The sequence below is a fragment of the Tauraco erythrolophus genome, chromosome 3, assembly GCF_009769465.1.
Source record: "Tauraco erythrolophus isolate bTauEry1 chromosome 3, bTauEry1.pri, whole genome shotgun sequence".
Taxonomy (NCBI): domain Eukaryota; kingdom Metazoa; phylum Chordata; class Aves; order Musophagiformes; family Musophagidae; genus Tauraco; species Tauraco erythrolophus.
In genome coordinates, this window is record NC_141467.1 from 80,261,547 (window position 1) to 80,274,219 (window position 12,673).

Sequence of the window (12,673 nt, forward strand, 5' to 3'; positions counted from 1 at the left end):
TGCAGGCAGCACCAACTCCTTAGCTTTCTTAACGCTTCCTTGTGGGAAGGTTGTGCCCATGAGATCTCTTTACAGATGATTCGCTGCTTAACATACAGATGTTTTTTCCAACATTGATTTAACCTGTGCTAAAGCTGTTGGTAATGGTGGGGCACATCTGCCTGAGATTTAATAATCAATTACTATAGCTAAGGATTCAATAAGGAAATGCAGGCTTTAGCTTCTACGGCTGCTGCTGTTTAGGAAAAAAGTTGCATGGGCTGGTTTAAACTGTGTGTAGGCACAGGAATTCATATTTGGCTGCAACTGAGAAATGGTTTATGAAGCTGAAAGAATCTGAAGACACAAACTGATTAGCTTTGTGTCGTGGTTTTAGGCTGATCCAGCAACTAAAACTCACACAGTCTCTCCTTCTCCAGTAAAGTAGAGAGGAGAGAAAAAAAAAAAAACAAAGGGGCTGAGGGTTGAGACAAGAACAGAGGGAGCACCCACCAACCATGGTCCTGGGCAAAACAGACGGGGCTTTTCTTAAAGCAAAACAGTTTATTAATGATTATTTAGAAGGACAAAGGGAAACAAAAACCGATTACTTGAGAGGACAGAAAGAAACAAAACCAGATCTTAAAACCGACACCTTCCCCCCCGCCTTTCCTTTTCCTCCCGGCTCTACCTCCTCCCCCCAGCAGCACAGGGGGCAGGGACTGGGGGAGTGCAGGTCAGTTCATTCCGTGCTGTTACTGCTGCTTCTTTCTTAAAGGAGAGGGAGTCCTTACACCCTTTTCCCCTGCTCCAATGGATCCCCTACCCACGAGGAAAAATCCACAAACTTCTCCAACATGAGTCCAGCCCACTGGAAACAATCCTTCCCCACAGATTGCTCCGGTGTGGGCTTTACGACAGTCTCGGGTACTTAGGGAGCTGTAGCCACTCGCTCCGGCGTGGGTCGTCACGCAGACTCCAGATGCCTCTCCGCCTTGTCGTGCACCCCAACACGACCATCCTCAGGCTCAGGCATCTTCTCCCCACAGGCTGCGAGTGGGTCTCTGCTCCACCGAGGCCGTCCTGGTTGCAGGGTGGCCACCTGCTATCTCACCATCAGCCGCAGGGGAAACTCGGCTCCGGCACACCTCCTCCCGCTCCATCCTCACTGACCTGCTGTCGATGCGGCTGTTTCTCTCAGATCTCAGTCCTCTCCAGGTGAACTCAGCCCAGTGGGCACCCTGGGAGTGGGGTGCCCCCGAGTTCCCCAGCTGGCTCCGCCGCCGCCATTCTCCGTGGGCGGCGCCGGCCCGACGCAGGCAGCTGCCCGGCCGGGAGCCAGGGAGCGGGGGCAGTGCCCTCCTCCCTTCTCTGCTCGATCCTGGGCAAAGCACCTTTTCCGGTCCCTTTGTCCTGACTTAAATAGGGCAATTCGCAGAGGCGCCCTATTGGCTCAACCCCGAGGGGGATGGCAGTCTGATCTGGTGGCCAGAACTAAGGCTAACCCGGTTCCAAAACCGGGGAGGTCACAGGGACCAAAACCCCTCTCCTGCCACCAGAACCACCCCCCCCTCCACATCAAACCATGACACTTTGACATACTTTTAACCTACTGATACAGTTGGTGCTTTAATTAGATGAAACTCAATCTTCTAGGAAAGTGGCAAAAAAGACTGAACCTAGCAACTGTCTGGTACCTTGTAACAATATATTGAAATTTGCATGCCTTCCTGGTGTTTTTATTGACACTTGTTTGCATCTTGACTGTGTGCATGGTTCTTGTTCTTGTAGTCTTTTTTTTTTCTGTCCATTTACATGCAAACAGCTTCAAGGAATGGTAATTCCAACTGTCTGTATATTCTGTGGCTAGCCTTAACTACTGCAACCTCTCTAGTTGGAGTCCTTTATGCATCATATGTTCTTATGTGTCACCTTGTACCAGACTAACCTGCAAAGAATTCAGCTTTATCTAGTGTTTTCGTGGTAAGGTAGAAGTTGGAAATAGCAATATAATTTCTGAATTACTTAGAGCTGCCATTTGCTTGCCCTTCTTGGGGAAGCTAGCTGAAGTTCTTTGAAATCTGCAGTTACTTGGTTTATAGGCCCTAAATAGGCTTTGAGTTCATTCTGCCTGCAAAATAAACACAAATAATAAACCAGATAATTTTAATTTTATTCTTAAGTTTTCTGGAAATGTCTTAATATACTTGAGGTACTGAGGGTTTTTTTTTTTCTTAAAATATCAGTCACATACTCTTTTAGAAGATTTTCACAGGTCTTGCTATTTGAAAAAACTTACTGTAGCTCTGTTTCGTCTTACTTCTTAATCAGGTGATGCACTTCTCAATGCGCAAGTTAGCAGCTCTAAACCTGCGAAGGGGGAGTCATCAATTCCACAAGGTAAAAAGCTTTCATTATTAGGCATCCTAATTAACTAGAAAGTGTTTTAGAGAAGTGAAAACACAAATTATCACTGCAGGATTTCATGCAGTTACTGATCTGGAACTTTATTATACAGGTGGTTCTTTTGGCTATGCAAATGATACACTTATGAGTTGCAGTTACTTCTCAACAGGTTGAAAACAGTCTCTGATACATGTAGAAAAAAGGATTCAGTATCTAGAATTTTCAGCCAGATTAGCTATTTTAAAAATTGTTACTTACAGAACAGTAAAGCTTACTCTCAGGCTCCATCTCAAAATTCTTTATGCTAGCTGTTCAAATTTACTCACTTTTTGTTAATGAATTGATTATTTGCTCAAAGAAAAACTCAACATGGATAACTCCAAAGAGCTCAAAGATACCAGTCCGGATTATTTTAAAGTTTACACTTATTTCAGATTGTATACACATGTTTGTGTATACACAATTATTTACATACTCCTTTGAGGCATACTTTACATACATTCATTTTGAAAGTATGTAAATGTAAATGTATGTTTATAAATAAATATACATGACACTGTCATACATGTATTTGTTAAAATATTTGGCCATTTTTAGACTGTGATCAACTAGTGAATCTTAGCAGTTTTCTAATTAAGAGATACTGCTCTAGTAATACTTGAAGTGAATTAGTTTGGCATAATGAATTCAAGATGGTTTTACTCATAGTCTTTGTTAATTGTGTTGCTTTAATGAAAAGTAATCAGGTCAATTAAGCAAGTCAACAAATGAGTCATTAAAAGCACCCAGGTCTAGAAAGTGAATGACTTTCTGATAGTTTTTGAGAGCTTTACTCCTTATGCAAACTTCCTGGGACCATAGCACAGAAGGAGTTGGGAAATGCATAATGGAAGGACAGGAGGCAATAATCAGGTTTCAGTAAAGGAAATTTTGACTGGCCGTGAGGAAAAACGCTCTTAATAAGACTGTCCAGAGGTGCTTTGAACCATCAGCCCTTATGATTTCCCAAATTTTGAGTGAAGTGGTATGATTTTGAAGTTTGCTGTGCTTTGAGCAGAAGGTGGAACCTAGGTGACTTCCAGAGAGCCCTTCCAATCTTAAGTTTTCTGTGATTCTGTGAAAACTTGCTGATCATACAAAAGGAAGATGTTTGTGATGAGAGAGTTGTATGATAACACAGAATAATCAGGCTCCTGCTTCAGGGCTTCAGCTCTCTTTTTGCAAGGCTGCAAGAGTTTTTCTACCAACTCTTTGAGGTCCCTTCCAACCCTAACCTTTCTATGATTCTACACTTTCGTTTCTGTCCCTTTGATATTTTTGTTGTTACCTTCCCCTGAGAAGTCATATTACCTTTAGAGGACATTGACTGACACAATGTTAGCACTCTGAAGTTTTCTAGAGAAAGGGCAGTGTTTCTAGGTTACAGCAATGGTGACCTTACAGATGTCTATGTTTGGAAATTATTTGTCTAAGAAAATCTAGGCATATCTCACCTAATCAGTTACATGCCAGTGAGGCAGCCTTGGATGTGGCATATTCATGCTGCCTGAGCTAGGACTTCATTTGAGGAAGGAAATATTTGGTCTGTAGTTTTTGTTGGCATATGATACTGACTTACTTGTGCATCAGGTTTTGGCTGACTAAGTGTCACATTTGCAATATGCAGATATTTCTTAATTGTCTGTAAATCAGAAGGTTCTCTGTTGTTTACATTGCATATCTAAAAAGAGAGAGAGGATTTGATATGCAGAGCCCTTTGAGAAAGATTTGTGATATATAGGAGGTCAGGCTGGATGCAACAGGTGATCGTTAGCCTTTATGGTTTTTAAGGGACATTTTTTTTAAATTATTTTTAGTTTATAATGATCTTTAAGTCTCAATGTACTACTGACTCTTCTCAAAGTGTGCATTAAACTTGCTATGACTAGTAATTCCTCAGCAGGGTAGACTGTTACAGATAGACTTATGATCTTTCACCTTAATGTAAAATAAAATATATTGCTTATGAATTATTTTGAGAGTGTTACTATGATTTTTTTCCTCTAACTTTGATAGACTCTATAGTCAATATTATTGATAGCTGTACTCTTTGTAAATTCTGTGTAGTGTTTGGGAAGCATTTTCTAATCCTTGGTAATTTTTTCTGCTTCCTGCTTAGAGAACTGCTGTATGCAATTACGAAACAGAAATTCTTCTCCATTTAGTGCATTGGGCTTTCCACAAGTCATCACCATGCTCTGTAAGAGAAATTACCTGGTGGTGTTGGAAGCACCTTCACACCCCCTTTTTTTTTTATAGTTTTAAATCTAGAGGCACTGGTTCACCAAGATATCAGCCTTGCAAAGAAAGGGACACAGGAAGGAGAGTGCAGTTTGGTGCTGTTTTTTCCTCAGTCTTCAAGTTAGTAGACAGATGGTGCATATCATCTGAACTGGATGATCAGCTGAGACGGAGCAGCAGCTCTTCTGTGTCGCACTGGTATAGCAAAGCTGCTGTTCATTTGTACTTTTTTTTTATTGTTAAGAATATGTGCACATAAGTAATATTTTAATTCTTCCTCCAGTTCTTATTTTACTTTATGCTTGTATTTAAGTTTCTCCAGGATTGAGTGAAAGCCATACAGTAAATGGAGGAAGCTGGAATGAGAAGTCTGTAAAAATCTCCTCACAGATCGGTGTAGGGGAGGAGAAATGGACATCTGTTCCCTCAACTGCAGCTGGCAAGAGGAAGACTGAGACATCGGCTTGGGGCCAGGACACTGGAGATGCTAACGGAAATGGAAAGGACTGGGGCGTAACGCTGGTGGGCAGGCCCTGGAAAGAGCGTTCTTTGTTCACTCCTATTGGTGAGCTATTCTGAGGAAAACTTGCTTCACTTCGATACTTTCACATAAGTGTGTTTTTTAGTAGTGAATCTTCTCGGTAGCTTTACGTTTATATTGAAAAAAAACTAAATCTTGGAGTGGTCTAGTGAAATGCAAACTAAGCAGTTTCTGTTTGCTGTAAGTTCTGATGGCTTAACACCTATGTCTCTATTTGTGGTTTAACTGGCGGTTTGAGCTTATCTAAAATAAAATTATTTCTATGAAGGAATCAAAATTTTTTTATAACACTTTCCTAAAATTCTGAAAGAGATTACTAAGTCACTTTGAAGTTCAATTTCTTTTAAAAAAGAATGTTTTAGAACCCAGGTCATAAGTCTATTCTGTTGATCCAACATGACCAGATCAACTGTGTTTGGTTTTGGCAGATGTTTGTTTAGGCTCCAGGCATGAAGATTGTTCAACTCTCATGACGTTTAGTGTTATGCTGGTATTTCTCACTATAAATTGATTTTAGTCTTCTCCACTACATTTTTTTTAGCCTTTGTCACTTGTACTGACCATAAAAGTAATGGAGAAGAGAATTCTTTGTTTCTCTCTGTGCAACAAGCTTCTGTTTATTAGTAGATGCTGTAATGTGGTCCTTCCCACTGTTCAGTCTGAGTGATCCTAGTCTCTTCTGGAAAGCAGTGTTCCTTTGTAGTCAGGGGCATTGCTTTAGTCTACACCTCTTTTATTTGTCTCTTGTATCTTGAAATGTGGTGCCTGAGATTGGACTTGCTGTACTATACCATTGAAGGCTTTACTATTGCCAAGTAGAGGCAAAGGGCTTTTTTCATATCTTGGTTTGCTGTATTCTGCTTTATGTTCTAATAAGGTATTTCTTAGTGACTGTGAACAGCTTGTTGTTTTTAGTACTGAGAGTACATCATGCCTGACCAGGCTGATTTGCTGCTGCTGGTAAAATAATTAGTTTTGTGGGTGAAGGGAGAGCAGCGCATGTCTTTTATGATGACTTAGGCAATCCTTTCAACACTTGTGTCTCACAGTATTGCTGTATCCAAGTTAGGATGGTTGAAAAACTGGTCAGGCTCAAAGGTAGTAGGTAGTAGTTAGTAGTGAATCATACTCTACCTGGAGACTGGTAACAAGGGGTATGTCACAGGGCTCTACTTAAAGATGACAAACAAAACAGCTCTATAAATGACCTGGAGAAGGCAACAGTGTGTCATTCACATCAGATTCCCAGATTTCACGAAACTTGAGTGGGCAACCAGTTGATACAGTTTAAATCTGAGTGGCACATCTGAGGGACCTAAAACAGCTGGAGAAATGGACAAACAGGAACCTGAGGAAGTTTAATGAGGAAAAAATGTGAAGTGTTGCACCTGGGTAGGAATCACCTCTGGCTGGGGACTGACAGTCTGGAGGGCAGCTCTCTGGATTGACAGTCTGGAGGGCAGCTCTGTGGATACGGGGTCCTGGTCGACACCAAGCTGCACATGAGCCAGTCATAGGCCCCAGCAGCAAAGGACACCAACAGCATTGTGGGCCGTGTTAACAGGAGTCAGTAGATTGGGGACAGTGATTATCCACTTCTCGGACTATGTCTGGAATACTCTGTCCAGTTTTTAGCACCCGCCTCACAACTAAACAAAAATAAACCTAACCAGTTGTTTCTTTTGACACATTAGTGGCACTGATCATTTCTACTTATTTTCTACCTTACGCTTAAGTATATCTTAATTTTTAATCAGTATCTCCTATTTGTCAAGAATTGTTCTTAACTCCGTTCGGTTCTTTAACATAGATACGATTTGTTCCAAGCCAGGTTTCATCTACAGAGTTAATAAAAATGCTTTTCAATAACTTAGATAATTGCGATAAGAGGAAGAAGAATAATAGTGTGGAGCTTAAAACTCAATGTACTTTTCCTTTGTGAGAAGTTTATCTGTAGAAGAGGCTGTAGAGGGAAAAAGATCTTAGAAGCCTTGAAAATTGTTTCAAGCTGAATGTTCATACGGTCGCATCTCTATCAGCACTGATTGTCTCCTGTAATAAGTAAAATAATGCCCTCAGCTGTGTGAAATGTTAACAAGGCTGGAAGTTCTGCTGTTTTTCTGACCCTGTTCATAATTAAATAACTAACTTTTTCAATGTTAGCAGCAATGTGAAGTTCTTTTTTTTCCCCCTTCCCCCCCAGCTGCTTGGAATGTGGATGCAAGGATTAATACCTCTGAACAGAATTCTACTACTTTCTCTTCGTTTGGATTAACTCCTGGAGTTTCTGGTATGTATACCCTTCCAAAAATTTTTCCACTCCCTTCTACCCCACCAGGTGGAAATAGAATTTGCCAAGTGTTACAAATATGCATCTTTCTGATTGTTCTTTGAAAGTAGTACTAGTGACTGTAAACAGGTGCAAGATCTTTTGTGAAAGCCTTGAAGGTTTTTTGTTATGCTCAAATTATGCAATAAGGTAACTGTTTTGAATTGATAATCAAAACCTAGATGAATAAGGTGATGCTTCTTCTCTAGCCTTCCTGTTTGTGTGTTGGGTGTAAGTAATGGGCATAAGAGATTGCTCGGTATTGCTATGTCTCAAGTTGGAGATGTGAAGATTGCTTTCTAGGAAAGTGTGTTTACCCTGATCTTTTGGGAGATTTGTTATTTGATGGTTGTTTCTTTTCCCTTCGAGCAACCAAAGCACTACTGGAAAATATGTTCCATAGGCAGCGTTTGAACTCTTGAGTCTTTTCTCTATGACAGGTGGGAAAGCTGAGCTCTGGAGTTTTCTTGTTTTGAAGGGTGAAATTGCTATAGAGTGCAAACTTGGCTTTATAACAAATCTTGTGTGTTAAATTACTGACGTAAGTGCTACAGGGATTTATTATACATTAAAAGGATCATATGTCAGGTTTTCTGCTCTTGCTTGCTTACTTCCGTTATCTAACAAGCTTGGCATGGCTATTTTCTTTTAGGAAGTAGCTGGCCAAGTGCTTATGCACCTATGCCATGTTTATTTACTTTGCAGTTTACGGTCTTTTAACTGTGGAACTTGAGCCTAGTGTCCTACAGCTTACATGAGTGCTTCATTCTCTGTGCAAATCTGAGGCAGGATAATGGCTTCTATGACTGGAGTATTGGAATGGAAGGATACAGACATTTTAGGAAGTACAGTAAAGGAAGATGAGAAGGAGATGTCACCCTCTCTGTCAAGGACCGGTTGGAGTGTATGGACCTCTGCCTGGGTGTCGTGGGTTAGGCCGCTCCGGCAACCAAACCCTACACAGTCACTCACTCCCCTACCCCCAGGGATGAGGGAGAGAATCAAAGAAGAAAAAGAAAAGAGACCCGTGGGTCAAGATAAGAACAGCTTACTACTACCGCTACCAATATATATATGTACGGATATGTACAAGGATAAATACATACAAACGAGTGATGTACAGTGGTGATTGCTCACCACCCCTTGACCGAGGCCCATCTCTTCCCAAAGCTGCAATCCCAAAACAGATAAAACTCGATACCGTAATCCCAGATGAACGGGAGGCCCAAAATAGAGAGAGAGAGAGAGAGAAAGCACTCTGAGAGTCCGAAAGTGAGAGTCCTGGAAGGGCAAAAAGCCCTTCTTTCCGGCTGACCCTCATTTTTATACTAGGCAGGACGCTGCATGATATGGAATACTAATTGGCCGGTTTGGCCCTAAATCTTAAGTTCAAGTACAAATCACAAGGGGAATTGTGGCCCTCTTGTCCTGGCTATGCTCTCCCTTATCCTGTTGTGCTCCTGCACACTGGTAAGAACATGGCAAGCTGAGAAGTCCTTGAGACCTCAGTGCCAACTACAAACATCAGCTTGCTATCAACATTCTTCTCAGAGCGAGCCTCTGAGTAAAACCAAAACACGGGGCTCTTCTAGCTGCTAAAAAGAAGAGCTAACTCTGTCCCAGCTAAAACCAGGACACTGGGAATGAATGAGAGCTTATGGATCAGGATTAAAGTGTCGACTGGGACAGGTGACTTTATAGTGGAAGTCTGCTACAGGCTACCTGACCAGGAAGACCGAGTGGGTGAGGCCCTCTACAGACAGATAGGAGCAGCCTCATGTTCGCAAGCCCTGTCTTCATGGGATACTTCAGCCACCCCAATGCCTGTTGAAGGGACAACACAGTAGGGCATAAGCAATCCAGGAGGTCTTTGGAATGCATTGATGATAACTTCTTTCTCCAAGTGACAGAGAGTGACTCCAGTGAGGAGTGGTGCTATGCTCGACCTCGTTCTCACCAACAGGGAGGGGCTGGTGGAGACTGTGAAACTTAAGGGCAGCCTTGACTCCAATGGCCATGAAATGATGGAGTTCAAGATCCTTAGAGTGGTGAGGAGGACACACAGCAAGATCACTACCCTGTCCTTCAGGAGAGCAGACTTTGGCCTCTTCAGGGATCTGCTTGTAAAGTACCATGAGACAAAGCCCTGGAGGGAAGAGAGGCTCAAGAAAGCTGGTTAATATTCAAGGATCACCTCCTGCAAGCTCAGGAGCAGTGCATTCCAACAAAGAGGAAGTCAGGCAAAAACACGAGGAGGCCTGCATGGATGAAAAAGGAGCTCCTGAACCATCTCAAACACAAAAAGGAAGTCTACAGAGGGTGAAGGCCAAGGACAGGTAGCCTGGGAAGAATACAGAGAAACTGTCCCAGCAACCAGGGATCAGGGAAAGCTAAAGCCCTGATGGAATTAAATCTGGCCAGAGACATCAAGGTCAACAAGAAAATCTTTTATAGGTACATCGGTGATAAAAAGAGGACTAGGGAAAATGTGGGCCCTCTCTAGAAGGAAGCAGGAGACCTGATTACCTGGAATGTGGAGAAGGCTGAGGTATTCAATGACTGTTTTGCCTCAGTCTTCACTGGCAAGTGCTCTAGCCACACCATCCAATTGGTAGAAGGCAAGAGCAGGGACTGGGAGAATGAAGAACCACCCACTGTAGGAGAAGATCAGGTTTGAGACCACCTAAGGAACCTGAAGGCGCGCAAGTCCACAGGGCCTGATGACATGCATCTGCAGGTCATGAAGGAACTAGCAGATGCAGCTGCTGACCCACTATCCATCATATTTGAGAAGTTGTGGCAGTCTGGTGAAGTTCCCACTGACTGGAAAAGGGGAACAGCCCCCCTTTTAAAAAAGGGAAAATAGGAAGACCTGGGGAACTACAGTCCAGTCAGTCTCACATCCGTGCCTAGCAAGATCCTGGAGTACATGCTCCTGGAAACTGTGCTAAGGCAAAGGGAAAACAAGAGGTGATTTGTGACAGCCAGCATGGTTTCACTAAAGACAAATCATGCCTGACAAATTTGGTGGCCTTCTATGACAGAGTTACAGCATTGATGGATAGGGGAAGAGCAACTGACATCGTCTACCTGGACTTGTCCAAAGCATTTGTCACTGTCCCGCACAACATCCTTGTCTCTAAATTGCAGAGACATGGATTTGGCAGATGGACCACTCAGTGGATAAGGTGGAGTGGATGGTCGGACTCAAAAGTATTGTGGTCAACAGCTCAATGTCCAAGTGGAGGCCAGTGACGAGTGGTGTTCCTCAGGGGTCAGTATTGGGGCTGGTGCTGTTTAACATCTTTGTCGGTGACATAGTGGGATTGAGTGCACCCTCAGCAAGTTTGCTGACCACACCAAGCTGTGTGGTGTGGTCAACACGCTGGAGGGAAGGGATGCCATCCAGAGGAACCTTGACAGGCGGGCCTGCGTGAACCTAATGAAGTTCAACAAGGCCAAGTGCAAGGTCCTGCACGTGGGTCGGGGCAGTCCCAAGCACAAGTACAGGCTGGGCGGAGAATGGATTGAGAGCAGCCCTGAAGAAAAGGACTTGGGAGTGCTGGTGGATGAGAAGCTCAACATGAGCCAGCAATGTGTGCTTGCAGCCCAGAAAGCCAACCGTATCCTGGGCTGCAAGCACTATCCAAAGAATAGTGACCAGCAGGTCGAGGGAAGTGATTCTGCTCCTCTAGTCTGCTCTCATGAGACCCCACCTAGAATACCCCTTAGGGCTCTTTACATTAGTGATGGGTGATAGACCAAGAGGAAATGGGTATAAGCTTAGTCAGGGGAGATTCAGATTGGATGTTAGGAAGTATTTCTTCTCTGAAAGGGTTGTCAGCCACTGGAATAGGCTGCCCATGGAGGTGGTTGAGTCTCCATCCCTGGATGTGTTTAAGAATAGGGTGGATGATCTACTTAGGGATATGGTTTAATGGGGATTAGGGACAGTTGGACTCGATGATCTCTAAGGTCTTTTCCAACCTAGAAAATCTATGAATCTATGAATACTGCGTTCAGCTCTGGAGGTCCCAACACAAGAAGGACATGGAGCTGCTGGAGTGGGTCCAGACGAGGGCCATGAAGATGATCCAAGGGCTGGAGCACCTCTGCTATGAAGACAGGCTGAGAGAGTTGAGGCTGTCCAGCCTGGAGAAGAGAAGGCTCCAGGGTGATCTTATAGCAGCCTTCCAGTACTTAAAGGGGGCCTACAGGAAAGCTGGAGAGGGACTTTTTACAAGGGTGTGTAGTGATAGGACAAGAGGCAATGGCTTTAAATTGAAAGAGGGGAGATTTCGATTAGATATAAGGAAGAAATGTTTTACAATGAGGGTGATGAGACACTTGAACAGGTTGCCCAGAGAAGTTGTGGCTGCCCCATCCCTGGAAGTCTTCAAGGCCCGGTTGAATGAGGGAGGCTTTGAGCAACTTGATCTAGTGGAAGGTGTCCTTGTCTGTGGCAGGGGAGTTGGAACTACATGATCTTTAAGGTCCCTTTTAACCCAAACCGTTCTATGCTTGTGTGAGAACAAAGAAGTTATAAGTGCCAAGGTCTGATTTATCAAAACTTTCCAAAGAATAGTTCACTTAATGAAAATTACAGAAACCTTGTCTTAAAGAAAAAGAAGAAACAAAGTCTTAATTGTACAGAAAGTTTAATAAAATAACAAGGAGAGCCACTTGAATTCAATTTCTATGCTCAAACTTTAGTTACTGAAGTAGGACAACAGACTGATCTGAGATTGATTTGCAATACCACTACTCCAGCTTTAATTGATAGAATAGTGTGAAGGCATATTTGATGCACATTAGCCAACAATGTTTTAATTCAAAGGGACCACACTAAATATTTACTTCTGACTTATGACTGGCTTGCAAAAGAATGAGAACATGTCCATGTTCCTGTCATTTGAGCTGTCTTTTGCAGTGGTGTTTATAAAATAGACACTCGAGTAGCTATGGTCTTATTTTCAGAAGTAAGTCTCATCATAAAGTAATATTCAGGCTTCCCATTAAGTTTTTGGGGGTTTATTTTTTAAAAAATGGTTTGCCTTATTTTTTCTTAAAATAATAATATTAGATGTCTGTTGCTTTATCATGGCTGAAATTGGCCTTACTGTTGTTTGCCGTGCTTC

At 42.8% G+C, this 12,673-nt stretch overlaps 1 protein-coding gene across 2 annotated transcripts in view; it reads left to right on the forward strand.

Moving 5' to 3' along the window:
- MTDH (metadherin) overlaps positions 1–12,673 on the forward strand; it is a 41,535-nt gene that overhangs the window by 12,791 nt on the left and 16,071 nt on the right. For both annotated transcript variants that reach the window (XM_086609485.1, XM_086609483.1), the window contains exons 5-7: positions 2,311–2,379; positions 4,979–5,230; positions 7,410–7,496. In XM_086609485.1, coding sequence (XP_086465611.1) covers positions 2,311–2,379; positions 4,979–5,230; positions 7,410–7,496 — 408 coding nt within the window. The remainder of the gene's footprint in view (positions 1–2,310; positions 2,380–4,978; positions 5,231–7,409; positions 7,497–12,673) is intronic.